Below are 22,910 nucleotides of genomic sequence, written 5' to 3'. Positions count from 1 at the left end.
GCCGAGTTACATGTCCCAAGCCGCAGCGCGTCCTTTCAACCCTGGGCCGCGCTGAACGCTCGCCGTCTGTGTCAGTTGGTACGTGGGTCAGAGCAGTGTTCCAAAATACGGACGGTGTTGTCTTCGGAGCCTGAAGTCGCCTTTCAGGCATTATGCTTCCTTCTCGGTGTGGCAGGTACCAGATGAAATAATTTGATCTTTACTTGGGAGGGAATATCCTGGCATGCCTAGATCACAGCCTTAAAGACTTGACTGATGTGCTTCGTGAGGTCCATCTCCAACCCTCTGGAGCACATGTATCTTCCCAAAGGTTCCAGTGCACTTGCTGTTTCTTGTTCATGCAGTCTGATTTAATGCAATATCATCAGTAGTGAGCTCCTGGTGATCTGTAGAGTAGCCAGATCCAGATTCTTTTTTGTTTGTTTGTTTTCATTTGTTCGTTTGTTTTTGAGATAGAGTCTTATTCTGTCACCCAGGCTGGAGTACAGTGACGTGATCTCGGCTCACTGCAACCTCTGCCTCCCGGATTCAAGTGATTCTCCTGCCTCAGTCTCCCGAGTAGCTGGGACTACAGGTGTGCATTACCATGCCTGGCTAATTTTTGTACTTTTTAGTAGAGATGGGGTTTCACCATCTTGGTCAGGCTGGTCTCGAACTCCTGACCTTGTGGTCCACCTGCCTCAGCCTCCCAAAGTGCTGGGATTACAGGTGTGAGCCACCGCGCTGGCCCAGATTCTTTTACACTGTATTGACAGAGAGTAAAAGCATTAACATGGCCTTGGGAAAGACTATAAACGTACACCGTTGTCCACATCACATGATGTGAACTGCCTCTGGTCTTTTGAGGGGTAGGAAGGAATGCATTTGCCTAATTACTCACCACTTACCATGTGCCTGAGACTAAGTATTTCTGTTCTAGCAAAGGTCCTACACCTGGCACCATGCCTGAAATTGGGGCCTACTTGGTGGTAGTCTGCTGCTATCCCCAGAATCCACCTGGTTTTGTATAGGCCATACTGAGGAATGAAACGAGGCTTTGGTAAGAACCTCCACCGCTACATTCTTTAGGTCTTTATTGATCATCTTGACTGGGTAGGGAGGGGCAGTTTCAGAGGCTTTCACTTAGCTTACCCCGGAAGCCAAGAAGCTAATTTGGAGGTACTGCCCCCTACCTCGTATGTCCATTTTAATCATTTGGGAACTGAAGAAATGAACCTTGATTTGGTGGATCCCATAGACCTGCTGTGAGCTGGACGTGCCCAAATTCCATTTATTCCACGGTCCCCACATGCCCCAGTGCCATGATGATGCTTCAGGTTATCTGGTATCAGTGTCAGCTTAGACCCTGTATCCAGCAGTCCTTAAAATGCCCAGGTCTTTCCTTTTTCGCAGTATGTAGTTACTTGAATAAATGGCTGTAGACCCTTTGGAGGATGTGGGGAATCATTAGCATGAATATCTACTCTGTGGTGTCACAGGGTCTTACCTTCTAGGAGTTCGAGCCTCTTCTTTAGGTAATTGTCACTAGGACTTAAAACTGACTTGAGGCCGGGCGCGGCGGCTCACGCCTGTAATCCCAGCACTTTGGGTGGCTGAGGTGGGCGGATCACCTGAGGTCAGGAGTCCAAGACCAGCCTGGCCAACATGGTGAAACCCCGTCTCTACTAAAAATGCAAAAATTAGCTGGGCGTCGTGGCACATGCCTGTAGTCCCAGCTACTCGGGAGACTAAAGCAGGAGAATTGCTTGAACTCAGGAGGCGGAGGTTGTGGTGAGCCGAGATGGCGCCATTGCACTCCAGCCTGGGTGACAGCGAGACTCTGTCTCAAAAAAAAAAAAAACAAACAAAGAAAAACGGACTGAGTCAGAGATTGTGATTTTGTACGGGGCGCAGCCCTCAGCCTCTTTTCCATCTTTGACTTATCTTTTATTGTTTAAGCTATTCTCTGTTGACTACCCATCTCCCTTGCTGCGAGAAACGCCATGTTCTGTAAACCATCTCCATGTCACTGGCTCTGAAATCCCCTTTTATGTTTTTTTTAAATTAATTAATTTTTTTTTTTTTTTTTTTTTTTTTGAGACAGAGTCTTATTCTGTCACCCAGGCCGGAGTGCAGTGGTGCAATCTTGGCTCACTGCAACGTCCACCTCGCAGGTTCAAGCGATTCTTGTGCCTTAGCCTTCTGAGTAGCTGGGATTACAGGTGTGCGCCACCATGCCCAGCTAATTTTTGCATTTTAGTAGAGACCGGGGTTTCACCGTGTTGGCCAGGCTGGTCTCGAACTCCTGACCTCAGGTGATCCGCCTGCCTCGGCCCAAAGTGCTGGGATTATAGGCATGAGCCACCACACCGAGCCCGAAATCCCTTTTTAGCGTTTGCTTCCTTGGTCCAGTCCGGACGTCAGCTATCTTAGGTCGAGTTCTGTGGGAAACAGACTGTGCAGTGGAGATTTGCTTGCAGGAATTTTACTGGGAAGTGAGGGAACTTAAACTGGGACTCAGTTGCCTCGTCCAGCACCACAGGGGTCTCTGAAGCTGGGATCGCTCTTCAGAGATATCCTGAACTGAGGCAGGGGATTGGATTTTTGTATTCCCTCATTGACCAGGCACTGGATATGGACTGTCCCTGAGGAATGAGAGGCAGTTCCCTTGGCTGGAGATTCAACTACAAGCTATCAGCAGGCAGCATTCCTGGCAAATGGCAGAATGAGCCATCAGCCCTGAAGAGGAAGATCTGAGCAGTGCGCCTCAGCAGCCGCTACAGTTCCCTTTTCGAATTAGCTGAGAAGGGCCGGGCGCAGTGGCTCACACCTGTAATCCCAGCACTTTGGGAGGCCGAGATGGGCAGATCACGAGGTCAGGAGATCGAGACCATCCTGGCTAACATGGTGAAACCCCGTCTCTACTAAAAATACATTAAAAAAAAATTAGCCGGGCATGGTGGCGGGCGCCTGTAGTCCCAGCTACTCGGGAGGCTGAGGCAGGAGAATGGCGGGAACCCGGGAAGCGGAGCTTGCACTGAGTGGAGATGGCGCCACTGCACTCCAGCCTGGGTGACAAAGCAAAAAATAAAAAATAAAAAAAGAATGAGCTGAGAGGTGCCCTGGCCCCTGTTCTCTGAATGGAAATACCTGATGTTTTACAAAGTAGAGCTAAAGTCTAGATACATAACTATTCAATTTTAATTTGAGGTTACTGTTTTAATTTGAGGTTACTATTGTTTAAAAAAAAATAGAAGGGAGATCCTTTAGACAGCAAGGGTTACTTACTTGGGACATTGAATAATATGTGCTTGCTTTCCATGAGAATTGCAGGGAGCTAGAAGACAAGAACAAGATTCAGAATCTCTTGGCTCTTGTGGGAACAGACGCTGGAGAAGTGACCTATTTTTGTAAGGAGCCTCCTCACAAAGTAAGTAATCTTTGGTGGAGCATGGTGAGTATGGCTTCACAAATCACAGGCTAGGGCCCATCGTCAGAAGAATGTTAGTATTCGCTAGAGAAGGCAGGTGGAGAATTAGCCATCATAGTGCTTTGTTTGCCTGAGTTGTTAAAGCATTTTTCTTCAAAAACCTCAGGAAGTAGCATCGTTTACCCCATTTCACTGTGTAGAAACCTGAAACACAGAGGGGTGGCTGTTTTAGCTGAGACAGAGAGGAAAGCAGGAGCAGACTGTGTGGGAGAAAGTTTTGATTCTTAAGTTTCTTTTTTAAATCTTTGTTTATACTGATTACAAATGATATCCATGGTCTTCATTAAAAACAGAGTATAGTAATCTATCATGTAAAAGTGGCAGGTTCTCATAATCCTATACCCCAGAGACAATCCACTATTAATACTTTGGTAAACATACCTCCATCTCTTTTTCCATTGCTGTAGAAATAGTTATGTGTCTGTGTATACTATTTCTATTTTTTCACTTCTGTAAATAGTTCCTGAGCATTTTTTTTTTTTTTTTTTTTTTTTTTTTTTTTTTTTTTTTTTGAGACGGAGTCTCGCTCTGTCGCCCAGGCTGGAGTGCAGTGGCCGGGTCTCAGCTCACAGCAAGCTCCGCCTCCCGGGTTCCCGCCATTCTCCTGCCTCAGCCTCCCGAGTAGCTGGGACTACAGGCGCCGCCACCTCGCCCGGCTAGTTTTTTGTATTTTTTGTAGTAGAGACGGGGTTTCACCGTGTTAGCCAGGATGGTCTCGATCTTCTGACCTCGTGATCCGCCCGTCTCGGCCTCCCAAAGTGCTGGGATTACAGGCTTGAGCCACCGCGCCCGGCCAAGCATTTTTATACATATCTGTATATGTATACTTCTGTTTCCTGAAGGTCCTTGGCCAAGAGCTACTTTTTTTTTTTTTTTTTGAGACAAAGTCTCATTCTGTTACACAGGTTGGAGTGCAATGCGCAATCTCAGCTCACTACAACCTCTGCCTCCCGGTCTCAAGCACTCCTCCCACCTCAGCCTCCCAATCAGCTGGGGCTGCAGATGTGCACCACCACGCCCAGCTAATTTTTGTATTTTTTGTAGAGACGGGGTTTCACCATGTTGCCCAGGCTGGTCTGTGCAAGCAGTCTGCCCGTGTTGGCCTGCCAAAGTGCTGGGATTACAGGCGTGAGCCACCACACCCACCAAAGAGCTGCTTTTTTTTTTTTTTGAGACGGAGTCTTGCTGTGTCGCCCAGGCTGGAGTGCAGTGGCCGGATCTCAGCTCACTACAAGCTCCGCCTCCCGGGTTTACACCATTCTCTTGCCTCAGCCTCCCGAGTAGCTGGGACTACAGGCGTCTGCCACCTCTCCCGGCTAGTTTTTTGTATTTTTTAGTAGAGACGGGGTTTCACTGTGTTAGCCAGGATGGTCTCAATCTCCTGACCTCATGATCCACCCGTCTCGGCCTCCCAAAGTGCTGGGATTACAGGCATGAGCCACCGCGCCCGGCCAAAGAGCTGCTTTTTTTAAAAAAAAAATAATAATAAAAATAAAAACAATTTAGAGCTGAGGTCTTGGCCTGTTGCCTAGGCTGGACTCACACTTCTGGGCTTAGGCACCATCCTTCCAAGTAGCCGGAACTACAGGGGTGCACCACTGTGCCCCAAGCTGTTCTTGGTTTTGTTTTTAATCATATATTACTAAATAGCCCTGGAATTTTATTTATGTATTTATTTATTTTTATTATTTATTTATTTTTCAAGACAGAGTTTCACTCTTGTCACCCAGGCTGGAGTGCAATGGTGCGATTTCGGCTCACCACAACCTCTGCCTCCTGGGTTCAGATGATTCTCCTGCCTCAGCCTCCCGAGTAGCTGGGATTACAGGCACGCACCACCACGCCTAGCTAATTTTGTATTTTTAGTAGAGATGGGGTTTCTCCATGTTGGTCAGGCTGGTCTTGAACTCCCAACCTCAGGTGATCTGCCCCCCGATCGACCTCCCAAATTGCTGGGATTACAGGCGTGAGCCACCACGCCCGGCCTTGTTTTTATTTTTTTTAGAAACAAAGTCTCATTCTGTTGCCCAGGTTGGAGTGCGGTGGAGCGATCATAGCTCACTGCAGCCTTGAGCTCCTGGGCTCCAGCGACCCTCCCACCTTAGCCTCCTGAGTAGCGGGGACCACAGGCACATGCCACCACACCCGGCCAACTTTTTTAAGTTTATATTGTCAACACAGGGTTTTATCCGGTTTGTTACTTTGCCTGTGTGGTCTTTCATATGTATGACATCCTTATATAATCATATCAGTTTTGACAAATTTAACTTACAGCGTTCAATCTGCAGAACTAAGGCTGAAAAATAAAACATTACGTTTATAGGAAGGCTACTTCAATACCAGTGTTTGCTTCCTTAGGTCACCATTCTCCAAAGGACTATCCAGGCTGTAGGTGAACGTGAGCAGAATGAATCTTCAGCTTTCAAAGCAGGTAACAAACATATAACCTATTAGAAATTCTCATCAATGCAGAATTGAAAATCACAGGGCAGGCTGGGCGCGGTGGCTCACACCTGTAATCCCAGCACTTTGGGAGGCTGAGGTGGGTGGATCACCTGAGGTCAGGAGGTCGAGACCAGCCTGGCCAACATGGCAAAACCGATGTAAACACAAAAAATTAGCCAGGCATGGTGGCAGGTGCCTGTAATCCCAGTTGTTTGGGAGGCTGAGGCAGGAGAATTGCTTGAACCCAGGAGGCGGAGTTTGCAGTGAGCCGAGATCACACCAATGCACAACAGAGCGAGACTCTGTCTCAAAAAAAAAGCACAGCGCACACAATTGGAAATGTTTTCCCTACTGTACAGTGAGAATTGATGTTCATAATGATGCGTTTGGTGGTCTAATGTCTTAATGAGCTTCTTGAACCATCCAAGAAATTAAATTTTGCTCAGTTCAATTGTGTCTTTTTGTTTTGTTTTGTTTTGAGATGGAGTTTTGCTCTTGTTGCCCAGGCTGGAGTGCAGTGGCGTGATCTCTGCTCACTACAGCCTCTGTCTCCCAGATTCAAGTGATTCTCCTACCTCAGCCTCCCGAGTAGCTGGGATTACAGGCATGCACCCCATACCTGGCTAATTTTGTATTTTTAGTAGAGAGGGAGTTTCTCCATGTTAGGCTGGTCTCAAACTCCCGACCTCAGGTGATCCGCCTGCCTTGGCCTCCCAAAGTGCTGGGATTACAGGCGTGAGCCACCGCACCCGGCCTGCTCAGCTCAATTTTTAGCGTTCCTTATCTTTAAAATAACCTTGTCTTTTGAAAATTGTGTGATATGTCATAACCAAAATGTTTTTCTTATTCCTTATTCTGTTTGATTGATTGATTGGTTGATTGAGACAGGCTCTGTCACCCAGGCTGCAGTACAGTGGTATGAGCATGGTTTACTGTAACCTTCAACTCCTGGACTCAAGTGACCCTCCCACCTCAATCTCCTGAGTAGCTGGGACGACAGGCATATGCCACCACGCCTGGCTAATTTTTTGTATTTTACCTTATTTTGTGTAGGGAGGAGTTCTCACTGTGTCACTCAGGCTGGTTTTGAACTCCTGGCTTCAAGTGATTGTCCTGCTTTGGCCTCCCAAAGCACTGGGATTACAGGCATGAGCCACAACACCTGGCCTTATTCTGATTAAATAGTATTTTACTAAGAAAATAGACACAACTATTTTAGTGATTGATTCTAAGGAAAATTTAGTGGTTGATTCTGCCAGAAGATGAGTAGGATTATTTAGGTGACATCTTGCAGAGTTCCCTGACAGATTCCTGTTTGAAAAGTTAAGCACTGTGGTTACGATGTTTCCCTTCTTCCTTTCCGTCCCTCACAGGTAAACGAATCTGAACTCCCCTGCGCGGGAAATGCGGATGCTTCACTAGCAGACGGAAAAGCCGGGTAAAACCTTCTTGACGGATTTTGTTTTCTATTTTAGATCCTAAAATAAGCAAAAGAAGACCATCGCGAGAGAGAAGAGGAAGTTCTGAACGTTACCAGAGAGACGTACAGACACTCATCCTGCAGGTAAAGAATGTGTTTTGGCAGACCCAGATGGCTCTTATCCACAAGCTTGGCTTTATATAACGTACCCGCAGTATCGTGTGATAAGCATCTCCTTGCACACAGGTTCCATCTAAGCCTCATGTGACTGAGAAAATTGAGATTGTTCTTAATTTCCAAGAGCTTATATTTTTTTTTTTTTTTTTTTGAGACGGGGTCTCGCTCTGTCACCCAGGCTGGAGTGCAGTGACCGGATCTCGGCTCACTGCAAGCTCCGCCTCCCGGGTTCACGCCATTCTCCTGCCTCAGCCTCCCGAGTAGCTGGGACTACAGGCGCCCGCCACCTCGCCCGGCTAGTTTTTTGTATTTTTTAGTAGAGACGGGGTTTCACCGGGTTCGCCAGGATGGTCTCGATCTCCTGACCTTGTGATCCGCCCGTCTCGGCCTCCCAAAGTGCTGGGATTACAGGCTTGAGCCACCGCGCCCGGCCCAAGAGCTTATATTTTAAAACCATCCTTTTCTATTTGAACATGCTAAAAGTGCTACTCTAAACCTTCAGTTCAATGTACTAAGCCCCGTCCACCAAAACCATTACAAAGTAAGAATCCACTGGCCTAGGGATATACAGAGATTGCAGAGGGAAGCTTGTCTATGCTGACAGATCAACGTTTGGTGGTATATTCATTTATTTAGTGCTTAGGTTTAAAGTCTAGGAAAGTAATGAACTGTTCTGTTACCTCCTGGTTATTATGTGTCATTTGGAACCATGATTGTTCATCTGATTGCACTAAAATTTCTGTCCTTACTAGGTTAAATCTCTGTTGATTTAATGACAGTTTGTACCTTTGGCTAGTATCTCCATGTGGAGTCGTGATAGCCAGACACAGAGAAGGAAATTACCTTATATTCATTTTGCTGTACTTTTTGAAACCAAAAACCAAGAGTCATTTTGCTTCTGGGCAGGAAGGGTGTCTTAAAGGGAGGCAGTCAAGGGAGATAGTGAAAAGCCAAAAATCACAGGGTAGGGGAAACGATTTTGTAGCTTTGTTTGTGTGATGTAGATGCTGGGTTTCGTTTGGACAAAGAATCTACTCTTGTATAGCTTAACCCCATTTATAAGACATTAAGAGGAACTGGGCCGGGCATGGTAGTGCCTGTAATCCCAGCACTTTGGGAGGCCGAGGCTAGATGATTGCTGGAGCCCAAAAGTCCGAGACCAGCCTGGACAACATAGTGAGATCCCATCTCTACAACCCAAAAGTCCGAGACCAGCCTGGACAACATAGTGAGATCCTATCTCTACAACCCAAAAGTTCCAGACCAGCCTGGACAACATAGTGAGACCCCATCTCTACAAAAAATAAAAATAAAATTAGCTGGGTGTGGTGGGACACACCTGTAGTCCTGGAGGCTGAGGCAGGGAGGACTGCCTGAGCCCATGGGGTTGAGGCTGCAGTGAGCTATGATCATGCCCCTTGCACTCCAGCCTGGGGGACAGAGCAAGACCTTGTCTTGAAATGAACAAGAGGATTAGGAGTGAGATTTTTTTGTTTGTTTTTTAATTTTTCTGGAGAAAGGCTCAGTTTTCCTAGAGGTATGAAGTAAGTGGAAGTAGGGTTGGATTCCTCACCCCTTTTTGGCCTGTCTAGGTGGAAGCACTGCAGGCTCAGCTGGGAGAGCAGACCAAACTTGCTCGAGAACAAATTGAAGGGCTCATGGAGGATAGACGGATTCACCTTGAGGAAATACAAGTTCAGCACCAGAGAAATCAGAACAAAATCAAAGAGCTAACCAAAAAGTGAGTGTCTAAGAAAGCTGAACCTAACAGGTATTTTATTTTTCTGAGTGACTTAAAAGTTAGCGTTTTGTACTTGAACAACAGCAGGTCATAGAACTAAAGGGAACCTTGAAAAAATTGTCTTCCTCAGAAACCCCTGGTTCTACGTAGGTGAGTATCTCGCTGTTCCAGGCATGCCGTTGCAGAGCTGATGGTATTTCATGTGCTCCTGTCAATCTACTGTGGTGGTTTAGCTTCTGGTGGTTAAGAAGCGTTCTTAGGCCAGGCTCACGCCTGTAATCGCTCATGCCTGGGCGACAGAGTGAGACCCTGTCTCCAAAAAAAAAAAGTGTTCTTTTCTCCACTGATATATACTGTCTGACTCAGTGTCGTGGGGCCCTTTGCTTTTGTTTGCCCCTTCATGAATATGGAAAACATGAGTTTACATATCTACACCAAAAAACTGCACACTCAGTGTTTTAATCGGAACTCTGCCAGTGCTTTTATCTAGCGACGTGTTGTCCTTTTTGGCTTCTATGAAACTTCTGTCCCAAGAAAGGCAGGATTGTATTTTTCTCTAACAGATTGAGTTGGTATAGTGTGTTCTCGGTTATCAGAATACTCATGTAGCTTTGGGATTTTGAACTGTAAATATCTCTGATGTACGAAACAGCACGATACATACCGTACGATCTCAATCCCATAAAAGTGGGTGTTGTGTCTGCACACACGCAGGAACTCGAGCGTCCTGTAAACTTTACAGTTTATAAACTGTAAAGCGATTCTGATTGTGGATGACTTTGTTCTTTGCTTCTTGTGTGTTTTAGTTTCCTATAATGCACGTACTTTTAAAAAATAAAAGTTATTTTTTAAATCTGAAAAAATAAAAACAAAAAATGGCCAACTCTGTCCTCATTGTTTTTGTTCCTAACCTGCTTACCTTTCTTTACCTCTCTGCAGTCTGGCTTCACCCCCCCATTTTATTACACACGCCCTTTCTGGGGTTCACCCCCATTTTATCAAACACGCCCTTTCTGGGGTTCACCCCCCCATTTTATTAAACACGCCCTTTCTGGGGTCACCACTGACCTCTTAACTTTTTTATTTTGTTTTAGAGACTAAGTCTCACTCGGTCGCCAGGCTGGAGTGCAGAGGCTGATCCTGGCTCCCTGCAACCTCTGCATCTCAGGTTCAAACGATTCTCCTGCCTCGGCCTTCCAAGTAGCTGGGATCACAGGCGCCGCCACCACACCCAGCTAATTTTGTAAATTTAGTAGAGACGGGGTTTCACCGTGTTAGCCAGGCTGGTCTCGAACACATGACCTCTGGTGGTCCACCCGCCTCAGCCTCCCAAAGTGCTGGGATTACAGGCGTGAGCCACTGCGCCCAGCCCTGGCCGACCTCTTAACTTCTGAGACCAGTTATATCTCTGTTCAGTCCTTATTATACGTAGTATCTTCTTGCATGTTTGGCATCACAGATCAGCCCCTCCTTGTAATTCATTTCCCTTGATTTCTGCAGCACCTGTCTTTCTTGGTTCTTCTACCCGTCTAACCCCTTCACCCTTTTGCCTAGTTCCAGTGGCCAGACCTAATGCCATAAGGACATTCTCAGTTGAATGTGTTTGATTTACCACTACTGAAACCACACTGTTTGTTTCTCCCAATAAATACTCCCATCCCCATCTCAAACCTACTACTTCTTTCTTCTTTTCATTTAGTTTCATGACATCACATGTATTCAGTTTCCCAGGTTTGAAACCACAGGATCATCTTCAGCTCTTAACTTTCTTATTCCTTAATTCCAAACCCTATGGATTGTGAGCCTAAAAACCCTCTCAAGTCCTTTCTCTGCTCTCTGATACAGGCAGTTCTACATGGATCACAGCATACACAAAAGCAAAGCTGCTTTTGATGCTGTAGAACTTGTGTTAACTTGTCAGATCTCCATGATTTAGTACTTCCGTGTCTTATTCCTAGGAATGGTCCATACTTACGCAGGCTATGTGTGAATATCCCTGTAGTCCTTCTAATCATATAACCTGAAGTTAGCACTCAGGAAAGTATCTCCTCTCCGATTGTTTTGTTTTGTTTTTTCCAGTAAAGACAGGGTCTTACTCTTTTGCCCAGACTGGAGTGCAGTGGCGTGATCATAGCTCACTGCAGCCTTGAGCTCCTGGACTCGAGCAATCCTCCTGCCTCAGCCTTCCAAGTAGCTAGGATTACAGGTGCATACCACCAAACCTGGCTTATTTTTATTATTTTTTGTAGAGATGGGGTCTCGCTGTGTTGCCCAAGCTAGTCTCGAACTCCTGGCTTCAAGCAATCCTCTCACTTCAGCCCCCTGAAGCACTGAGATTACAGACATGAGCCACTGTGCCCAGCCCTGAACTCTCATTCTTAGTACATTAATTCAAACTCTATTCCTTTGTTTAAATTGTTCCTATTGCTGATCCTTTGTGTTCTTTTTTTTTTTTTTTTTTTTGAGACAGAGTCTCGCTTTGTCGCCCAGGCTGGAGTGGAGTGGCACAGTCTCGGCTCACTGCAAGCTCCGCCTCCTGGGTTCACGCCGTTCTCCTGCCTCAGCCTCCCAAGTAGCTGGGACTACAGGTGCCCGCCACCATGCCCAGCTAATTTATTATTATTATTATTTTTTGTATTTTTAGTAGAGACGAGGTTTCACCATGTTAGCCAGGATGGTCTCGATCTCCTGACCTCGTGATCCACCCGCCTTGGCCTCCCAAAGTGCTGGGATTATAGGCGTGAGCCACCACACCCAGCCTTTTGTGTTCTTATATCTTTCTCACTACTATGAATTAGTTCCTCTATTAGTAATTATCAGCTTCTTAAAAATATTTGATAGTCTCCATTTACCTTATGATAAAGTCCTGATATCTTAGCATGAATTTTTAGGAACGTCATCATCTGACACCAAATAAACCTTCAGCCTCAGCTCCTCCCCTGTTGCTGTAGTTCGCCTTGTGCGTCAGCCAGACTAATTATAACAGCTGTTGTTTATCGGACATTTGTTACGCGGCAGCACCTTCTGACACTTCCTTCTTAGTAGAGACAGGGTTTCACCATGTCAGCCAGGCTGGTCTCGATCTCCTGACCTCAGGTGATCCGCCCAACTCAGCCTCCCAAAGTGTTGGGATTATAGGCGTGAGCCACCGCGCCCGGCCTGCTATGTCTCTTTTAACATAGTATAATGTGTTTGCATTGGGCCAGTATTTCTCTATCTTCATTTTTATTTTTACTGTTTTTGCACTTAAGTATATAGCATCTTGACTTTTCATTGGGTTTTGTTTTTAAGGGACAGATATTTTTAAATTGTCACAGTAATTTGTAATTTTATATCTGTTTTCCAGAATATCAATAACCTTCCTTGTTTAGCATTATCTTCATATCTGAGCACGTGATCAGTTCCTTCCATTAGACAGCTCTTCCTAAGAAGAAATCCAAGGCCATTAATGACTGCCCTTCGGGTGTCACTTTCAAGCTACTTGTATTTTAACAAGCCCATACTTTCCCCGTTTGAGATTGAGAACGTAACGTAAGACAGATTAAAATAACTCACTGAAAGTGAGAGAGATCCGTGTGGTAACTGAGTGAAGCCTCTCTGTCCTGTCTTTATATACGTGCATACATCCCTGCCTGTAGACTTCATCTTGTGACACTTACTGTGTGCTTGGCACTATGCTACCATTTTCCTCGTATCTGTGTGCCCTTTTACTCATGAAAATAAGTGGATCTGACATTATTTGTTCAGTAGAAAACCGTAGTGATTGCTTCATGGTATTTAATACTCTTGCAAGCAGTTAGATCATTCAATGTAGCATTTTTCTAGGGGATAATGTTAAACTGATGAGTTGCTAACTTCCAAGGATATTGTTTTTTAAAGATAGAAACATTGTCTATTTCTAAATTTCAGGAAAGGGTCGTCAAGAATCTGTTAACTGCCTGTGTATGTCCAGTAGTTAGTATTATCCTTGACAATCTCATGGCATTGGGGGAAAAATAAGCAGTAAATAAGGTATATGCTTTCTCTCAGGGTGGGAAAAAGTGCATGTTGACAGTTAAAATGTGACAGAGGAGCAAGTATTGAATTATAAGACAAGCGAACATTAACACTGGGATGGAATTTCAGAGAATGGAGGAATTAAAATAGGCTAAAGTTGTTGAAAATGACTTCGTACAGGAAGTTGATTTTTTAAAAAGGAGGCCAGGTGCAGTGGTTCCCACTTGTAATCCCAGTATTTTGGGAGGCTGGGGTGAGAGGATTGTATGAGCCCAGGAGTTCCAGACCAGACTAGCCTAGGGAACATAGCAAGACCCCGTCTCCACACACACACACAAATTTTTAATGAGCTGGCAAACGCCCTGGGAGGTGGTCCCAGCTGCTTAGGAGGCTGGGACAGAAGGATTGCTTGAGCCCAGGAGGTCAGGGCTGCTGTGAGCCATGGTTGTGCCTCTGCACTCCAACCTAGGTGACAGAGCAAGACCCTGTCAAAAACAAAAAGTTCTTTTTAAAATAAACAGGCCGGGCGCGGTGGCTCAAGCCTGTAATCCCAGCACTTTGGGAGGCCGAGACGGGCGGATCACGAGGTCAGGAGATCGAGACCATCCTGGCTAACCCAGTGAAACCCCGTCTCTACTAAAAATACAAAAAACTAGCCGGGCGCGGTGGCGGCGCCTGTAGTCCCAGCTACTCGGGAGGCTGAGGCAGGAGAATGGCGTGAACCCGGGAGGCGGAGCTTGCAGTGAGCTGAGATCCGGCCACTGCACTCCAGCCTGGGCCACAGAGTGAGACTCCGTCTCAAAAAAAAAAAATAAATAAAATAAAATAAAATAAACAAAGGATAAGATTTTGATACAGGCCGTTCTACATGGAGCACAGCATACACAAAAGCAAAGCTGGTTCTGATACTATAGAATTTGTATTACCTTGTCAGAACACCATGATTTAGTTCTTCCTTGTCTGATTCCTAGGAATGGTCCATACTTATGCAGGCTATGTGTAAATATCCCTGTAGTCCTTCTAATCATGAGCACTCAGGGAAATACCTGTAAAGACAGTCTGTGAACCAGTGAGCATGGGTAGATACATTATACTTTGCCCAGTAAAACCTGTAAGATTGCCAGTGATCCGATTTTTACAACCGCTAATATTTTACAAAATTTATATATTACACAATTTTAAAAAGAGCCATTCTCTTCCATTTTGGAATGATCCTTGCTTTCAGGTGTGCTGTGTGTGCATCTTCATGTCTGCATTTGTACTTTCGTTCCTAGTCTTCACCACACCCAAGATCTGCTCTATGAAAGCACCAAAGATTTTCTGCAACTCAGATCTGAAAACCAAAGTAAAGAGAAGTCATGGATGCTTGAAAAAGATAATCTGATGTCAAAGATTAAGCAATACCGGGTGCAGTGTAAGAAGAAAGAAGATAAAATTGGAAAAGTGTTGCCCGTTACGCATGACAGTCATCATGCTCAAAGTGAATATATTAAGGTAATGTCCTTATGTCTTAAATAAGTTATTTATTTTTCTGGGAGAGTTGAAGGAATTCCAAAGAACCTACAGTTTGTAACGTAAGGTGCATTCAGTGCGGAAAGCTCTGGTAGCAGCTGCCTCAAGAACTAGGTTTCGAAGAACAGCTGATCATTATAGCGCTTAGGGATTTAAAATATTAGCCTTGTTCATTCATTCATTCATTCATTCATTCAGCAAATACTTACTGCACTGCTGGCCGGGCACAGCGGTTCACGCCTGGAATCCCAGCACTTTGGGAGGCCAAGGCGGGCAGATCACGAGGTCAGGAGTTCAAGACCAGACTGGCCAACGATGGTGAAACCCCGTCTCTGCTAAAAATACAAAAAAAATTTAGCTGGGCGTGATGGTGGGCGCCTGTAATCCCAGCTACTTGGGAGGCTGAGGCAGGAGAATTGCTTGAACCCGGGAGGCGGAGGTTGCAGGGAGCCGAGACCACACCACTGCACTCCAGCCCTGGTGACAGTGCGAGAGTCCGTCTCACAAAAAACAAAAAACAAACAAAAAACAGAAAACACAAATATTTACTGCACTCCTGCTATGGGTTAGGCCCTAGAGTTACAGTAATCTAAACAAGGTCTGTCCTCATGGTATTTACGTTTTAATGGTGAGAAAAAACAGAAACATTAACAAATAACTAAGAAAATTATAGATTAGGGCGGGCGCGATGGCTCACACCTGTAATCCTGGTACTTTGGGAGGCCAAGGCGGGTGGATCACCTGAGGTCAGGAGTTCGAGACCAGCCTGACCAACATGGTGAAACCCCGTCTCTACTAAAAATACAAAAATTAGCCGGGCGTGGTGGCAGGTGCCTGTAATCCCAGCTACTCGGGAGGCTGAGGCAGGAGAATCACTTGAACCCAGGAGACAGAGGTTGCAGTGAGCCAAGATCATGCCACTGCACTCCAGCCTGGGTGACAAAGTGAGACTCCGTCTCAAAAAAAAAAAAAAAGGCTTTAGGAGGTCGAGGTGGGCCGATCACAAGGTCAGGAGTTCGAGACCAGCCTGGCCAACACAGTGGAACCCTGTCTCTACTAAAAATACAAAAAATTAGCCAGGCGTGGTGGTGGGCGCCTGTAATCCCAGCTACTTGGGTAGAGACTGAGGCAGGAGAATCGCTTGAACCTGGGAGGCAGAGGTTGCAGTGAGCTGAGATTGCACCACTGCACTGCAGCCCAGTAACAGAGCAAGACTCCGTCTCAAAAAAAAAAAAAAAGAAAATTATAGATTATAAAAATGTGGTGTTAAGGGAGTAAAAGAATTACATGAAGATTATATGTAGTTGCCGGAAGTCTGTTGTATTAACAGAAGGAACGCACAGGGACACTGTCTCATATCTGGTGTTTTTGCTGAGACCTGAAAAATGGGACTAAGCTTGCCCTACAGACCTTGAGGAAGAACATCCCTGGCAGAGGGAAAAGCAAGTTTATACGCCCTGGAGTATGTTCAAGGAAATGGACGGCTGTCGTCGTGGGTGTAGAGGAGTGAATAAGGAGGAAGTGGATGCCCTTTAAGAAGCCAGGGTTGGCAGCAGCCAGTCGTGGAGGGCCGTGTGCATCACGGTACAGAGTGTGAACTTAGCCCTCAACAGTGTTAGGCCTTTGAAGGACTGTGTGAAAGAAGTAACATGATCTGATTTGGGTTTTTAAAGCATCATTTTAACTGCTCAATACAGCATGTATAGTAAGTGTTGTTGTTAACAATTCTTCCTTTTTAGAAACATATATTGTAATGTCTTACTTGGGACAGCTTCTGAGGTCCATTATCTGACTCTTCCTAGAGCCAAAAATATTTGTTTGAACTTCTACTCTGTACACTTTAGAAACGGGGTTTACGAGACTGGTCTAGAAGTAGGAGATTTTCAGATGTTCCTCAAAGTTCCTTGTCGTCTGGTTCCTTAACTCACTTTGTACCTCTGGAAATCCCTTCTTTTCTTTCTTTCTTTCTTTGCCTAAGCATTACTTGAATTACCTAAACTGTAGAACTGAGTGTTCATAGTTTTTGTCCCTTTGACTTGCAGTCCCTAAAAGATAAGTTAGTCCAAGAGAAAAAGCTGTCCGGTATGTACCAAGAGCAGTGCATTTCCTTAGAAGAGGAACTTGCCCGAATTCGTGAGGAAGAGGGAATGAGGAGAGAGATCTTCAAGGTACAAAATTATCTTCCATTTACAACGGAGTAGGAAGCGCAGACGGCTGGGGAAAACACTTCCCTCCCCTTCATAAATGCCTCCCCGTCCCCGTGTGTAGGATCGCACTAACAAGATGGGGAAGCGTTTACAGGTAATGACAAGACGCTATGAGGCACTGGAGCGTCGACGGATCTTGGAAGTAGAAGGCTTTAAGACAGATATTAAGGTTCTCCGACAGAAACTGAAGGACTTGGAGCAAATGTTGTATAAGGTAATTGCTGGGCCTGGATTGCCACAAGGGAGAAAAGAGGTGTAAGTGAGGGAACGTGGTCACGAGGCTCCTCAAAAGAAGGATGTGTTGTTTCCGTGCTGACAGACACTAACAGATCACTGTCTGGAAGCCTCCTGGAAAATCAGTTCAAGTACATGCTAGAGGGAAAATAAAAATACCCTGAAATCACTGAATGATTGCATCATTAATACTTCGATGTGAGCTAAACGTAACGGAAATTGTCATCCCTCCTAATTCAAGAAGCAGATTAAACAATCATGTCTATTTTGCAATTAGGGAAAGTGGGTAATTGATTGATAGAGTGATTTTTTCCGGCAGACACAGTTCTTTAGAATACAAGTTGCCTCAAGAGCCTTCTTCATGAGATTTAGCCAGTTAGCCTGAGCTCCAAACAAGCTTAGTTACAGAAAAGAGGAGAGGCCTGCTTTCATTCTGTGACAAATTTACCAGCGGTGTTGCTTATCCTGGCCTGTCTTACTCCTCTTTCATTGTTCATTGATCTCTAGCTCAAGGCTCCTTTACTGGACGGGAAGGATGTTCATGGGATTTCTGCTTTAATTCTACATTTTCCTTCTTTAGTTAGCCACTGAACAAACTAAGGATGGCATTTATCCTGTGTACTCAAAATCTCATAAAAAGGAGCTAACAGAGCTGTGTCTTTTTGACCGACATCTCTCCCCTGGCATATGCCATAATCATTTCTTTCTTTCTTTTTTTTTTCAAATCCCTAGGCAACAATTAATGTCCGGGCAAACCAGGATCTTGCCATTCTGTGTGAGGTCCGTGACAGCAATAGACGGGCACATAAGATACAAGGAGAACTGAAGAATCTTAAGTCGAAAGTGTTTGGTCTGGAGAATGAACTGAGGCTCTGTTGATGTCTACTTTTGGAAATGGCCCCCATTTAGAAGAGGCATGCTCCTTGAAACCTGAGGACAAGGTCATCTGCTGCCAGAAAATGGAAACCTGAGTTGACTAGAGTGATGGTGTTGATTATTATGAAGACAGGGTGAAGAACCAGGGACCACTAGGAAAGCTTTTCTTGCAGGCTCAGCTTGCTTTATCATTTTTGCTGTCCTGTTAACATTTGTGGGGAGTAGGGGCCTGGTCCTGAATGACCTGGAGGCTTTCATTATTTATCTCGTCTGTATCAACAGGTTTTTGTTTTTTAGAAGACAGTGATGATAAAAACTTAGGAAGAAGGTATTTTGCAGTGAGCTTGGTGGAGTGTCCGTGGGAAGAATACTTTCCCTGAAGAGAGAGACGCATGCACGGAGGCTGCTGTTTTCCTGAGCTGGGGGAGAAGGCAGCGCATCGCAACCTGTCCCATTGGAATAGGCGCTCATTCTGCTATTTCACCTTCCGTCGTGAGCAGAGCCTGAATTACATTTCTGGGCAGTTTCATGGTGTTTCACCAGAGGGCACTAGAGACTCACAAAACGTCCATCTGGAAAAATTAAGGAGACACTTTGGCGAGGGTGAATGAAACAGAAGTGATCCTTGTTTGGAAAGTTTGATATTTTTATCAGTAACACGGCTTTTGAAAAATGATGTATAGATTTTTAAATTAACTATTTTCAATAAAATATTTCATTCAAAAGATTCTCTTTGAGTTTTCTGTAACTTCTTCTCAATACTATGTCTATGCTTCGTTAATGACTCACAAAACTCAGTTTACTTTTTTGTTCCATGGCCTCTGCAGTTTTGTGCAAGTGTACAAGTTTTCTGGGGTTTTTTGAGACAGAGTTTCACTCTTGTCACCCAGGCCGGAGTGCAGTGGTGTGATCTCGGCCCACTGCAGCCTCCACCTCCCAGATTAAAGTGATTCTCCTGCCTTAGCCTTCCAAGTAGCTGGAATTACAGGCACTCACCAGCATGCTCTGCTAATTTTTGTATTTTTGTTTGTTTGTTTAGTAGATACGGGGTTTCACCATGTTGGCCAGGCTGGTCTTGAACTCCTGACCTCAGGTGATCCACCCACCTCAGCCTCCCAAAATGCTGGGATAACAGGCGTGAGCAACCATGCCCAGCCCACAAATTTTTTTAAATGACTCCTTTGAAATCATCTAGTGTTGGAGATAACAAAGTAGCACAAAGGGGATGACACTAAAACTTTATCCGTTTTTAGGCAAATTGCATTTGGGACAAAATAATTGTTTCCATACCCAGGAAGCCTCTTGGTAGTAAGTCAGTCTTTGCTTAAGATAGCATCTTTCTGATTTACCCAGGACAAAGGAGAGAACCCAGGTTTTCATATTTACAATTGTTAATGATGTGTAAAGGGAGGTGGTGATTGTACTGCGGGCAGAAGCTATTACTTTTCTTGAAAAAGTCTGTGATAGCAGATCAGTTTTTTCCATTGATAAACTGGGACAAAAATTCTTAGAGTGCCCTGTTCCCAGGCCTTAGAGAGATTTACGGCAGTGGATGATTCTTCCTTCTGTCCTGATACTTAGGGAATTGGCTTTTCCTGACCATTACTTTTGTTGTTGCTGGCAAAACAAAAAGGTGTATTAAGTTAGAGAATTTTGGAGTAAGAAGCAACTTTAAATATCATATAATCCAACTTACTTACAAATGACTCTGAGACCTACTGCCATTGACTTCAGCAATCGGTTGATCGTGTTTCTAGCATCCTGGTCTCAATTCCATAACATTCATCTTTATATTAACCACCCACTGGTGTGGCCCTCTTTAAACCTCACGGTCAGTTAAAACTCTATCACCAAGAAGCAGCATAAAATAGTGGAAAGGGCACAGGCTTTGGAGAACCACAGATCTAGACTCAATCACACCTCTTACTAAAATTCTCCAGGCTCTAGTCTCCATCTGTAAAAGAGACAAAAAGCTACCTGTTTCAGCAGGGTGACTGTGAGGATTAAGAAAGAGAAAATCTAGTATCCAGAGTATATAAAGAGCTCTTACAACAGAATTAAAAAACACACAATTCAAAAATGGGCCAGGGATCTGCATAGACACCTCTCCAAAAAGTTACACAAATGGCCAGTGAGTACATGGAGAGATGCTCAACATCATTAAGGAAATGGAAACTAATGTGATATGGCTTCATGCTCACTAGCATGGCTATCATCAAAAAGTAACAAGTGTGGACAAGGATGTGGAGAAACTAGAGGCCCCATAGATTGCTGACGAGAATGTAAAATGATGCTTCCCCTTCAAAAAACAGTCTGGCAGTTCCTTGAAAAGTTAAGCATAGAGTTACCATATGACCCAGCAATTCCACTCCTTAAGTACATGGCCAGGATAAACAAAAATATACTCCCACACAAAATCTTGTGCATAATGTTCACAGCAGTATGATTAATAATAGACCAAAAGTGGAAACCATCCAGATGTCCATGAGCTGGTGAATGGATAAACAGTGTGGTATATCCATACAACAGAATATTAGTCATGGAAAGGAGTGGGGTAGTGATACATGCTACTGCACGGGGAACCTTGCAACATTTTGCTAAGAAGGCAGAAACAGAAGGCCACATGTTGTATGATTCCCGTACACATGAAACGTCCAGAATAGGCGAATCCATATGGAAAGGAGATTAGTGATTGCCAAGTGCTGAGAAGAGGTGGAAATAAGGGGCGACTGCTAATGGGTACAAGGTTTATTTTCCCAAACTGTGAATATACTTTAAAAACCACTGAATTGAATGCTTTAAAAAGGTGAATTTTATGGTATGTGGGTTATATATCAATTTTTTTTTTTTTTGAGACAGGGTCTCACTGTCACCCAGGCTGGAGCGCAATGACGCAACCTTGGTTCACTGCAGCCTCAACCTCCCGGGCTTAAGCAATCCTCCAATCTCAACCTCCTGAGTAGCTGGGACTACAGGCACATGCCACCATGCTCAGCTAACTTTTGTATTTTTTTTTTTATAGAGACAGGGATTTGCCGTGTTGCCCAAGTTGGTCTTGAACTCCTAGGCTCAAGCAATCCTCCCGCCCCGGCCTCCCAAAGTGATGGAATTACAGGCATGAGCCACCGCACCCAGCCTATATCAATTAAAAAAAAAATACCTCCATGAAATGACTTTGTCTGGTGCCTAGCATATAGTAGGCATTCAGTTACAATTAGCTATTATCTGTATTTTGGCTTCAACTGACTTACCAATTGCTTACCACTGCCAATCAGATTCCATGATGTATTTAATACCATTCATTTATTCATTCAGCAATTTATTTCTTAAGTGCTATTTGTTTTGTTTTGTTTTTGTAAGAAACAGTCTCTTGCTCTGTTGCCCAGGTTAGAGGGCAGTGGTGCAATCAAAACCCATTGCCACTTTGAACTCCCGGGCTCAAGCAATTCTCCCCCTTCAGCTTCCCAAGTAGCTAGGACTACAGGGGCATGCCACTACACCCACCTAATTAAAAAAAAAATTGTGGCCGGGCGTGGTGGCTCAAGCCTGTAATCCCAGCACTTTGGGAGGCCGAGACGGGCGGATCACGAGGTCAGGAGATCGAGACCATCCTGGCTAACACAGTGAAACCCCGTCTGTACTAAAAAAATACAAAAAACTAGCCGGGCGAGGTGGCGGGCACCTGTAGTCCCAGCTACTCGGGAGGCTGAGGCAGGAGAATGGCGTAAACCCGGGAGGCGGAGCTTGCAGTGAGCTGAGATCTGGCCACTGCGCTCCAGCCTGGGCGACAGAGCGAGACTCCGTCTCAAAAAAAAAAAAAAAAAAAAAATTGTACAGATAGAGTCTCACTATGTTCCAAGGCTGGTCTCGAGCTCCTAGCCTCAAGCAATCCTCCTGCCTCATCCTACCAAAACACTGGGATTACAAGCAACCCACTGTACCTGGCCCCTTAAGTGCTTTTTATGTTCTAGAAATTATGCTAGATCTTAAGTTTACAGAGAACACTAAAATACTTGTGCTCCCAAGGTTGGTGGGGAAGATAAACATAGAAAAACTCAGTAACGAAGTGCAGTTCTGTGGCTGTGCAGGATAGAAAGCAACAGAGACGGTGACTTGCAGGAGATGCATGTGAACTGAACCTCAAACGTGAATTTGGAGACGGACAAGAAGCAGGACCTTGTAGGCAGAGGGACAACATGTATGAAGACAAGGAAGAACAGAATGTTTGGGGAAATGCAAGTACAGGAGACAGAGTTATGTAATACACAACATAAATAGCATGAAATTTCATTTAATACAATTATGCAAACCTGCTAAATATTCCAAGACCCTTTGAATCAATTGGAAATGTTTGGGATTACTTAAAACTGGAGAAAAACAACTTAAATATTTTGTGACACGAAGTCGTGCATGAAACATAATTTGAAATGCAAACTCATTTCTTAAAAATCAGGGGCAAGGGGGCCAGGTGTGGTGCCTCACACCCATAATCTAGTAATCTCAGCACTTTGGGAGGCCGAGGCTTGATAGAGCCCAGGAGTTCCACACCAGCCTGGGCAACATGGCAAAAAACCATCTACAAAAAACACAAAAGTTAGCTGGGTGTGGTGGTGCACACCTGTAATCCCAGCTACTTGGGAGGCTGAGGCAGGAGGATCACTTGAACCTGGGAGGTTGAGGCTGCAGTGAGCCGTGTTTGCACCTCTGCTACAAAGCAAGACCCTGTCTCAAAAAAAGTGGGGTGAGGGAGGCTAGGAAGTGCCATGAAATAATAAATATATGAAATATTTATTTCCTGGTCAATCTTCGTACTTCAGATCAAGCTAGGGCACA

The 22,910-nt window shown here is 44.8% G+C and overlaps 1 protein-coding gene across 2 annotated transcripts in view; it reads left to right on the top strand.

Annotated features, from left to right (window-relative positions):
- Positions 1–18,805, top strand: part of CCDC77 (coiled-coil domain containing 77) — a 53,352-nt gene extending 34,547 nt beyond the window's left edge. For both annotated transcript variants that reach the window (XM_025400968.1, XM_025400967.1), the window contains 8 exons: positions 3,313–3,409; positions 5,828–5,900; positions 7,390–7,478; positions 9,104–9,252; positions 14,523–14,742; positions 16,803–16,928; positions 17,029–17,181; positions 17,934–18,805. In XM_025400968.1, the coding sequence (XP_025256753.1) occupies positions 3,313–3,409; positions 5,828–5,900; positions 7,390–7,478; positions 9,104–9,252; positions 14,523–14,742; positions 16,803–16,928; positions 17,029–17,181; positions 17,934–18,080 (1,054 nt within the window). In that variant the 3' untranslated portion in view covers positions 18,081–18,805. The remainder of the gene's footprint in view (positions 1–3,312; positions 3,410–5,827; positions 5,901–7,389; positions 7,479–9,103; positions 9,253–14,522; positions 14,743–16,802; positions 16,929–17,028; positions 17,182–17,933) is intronic.
- Positions 18,806–22,910: the final 4,105 nt, after the last annotated feature.

The sequence above is a fragment of the Theropithecus gelada genome, chromosome 11 (genome assembly GCF_003255815.1).
Source record: "Theropithecus gelada isolate Dixy chromosome 11, Tgel_1.0, whole genome shotgun sequence".
Lineage (NCBI taxonomy): Eukaryota > Metazoa > Chordata > Mammalia > Primates > Cercopithecidae > Theropithecus > Theropithecus gelada.
This window is presented reverse-complemented; position numbering and strand designations above follow the sequence as displayed.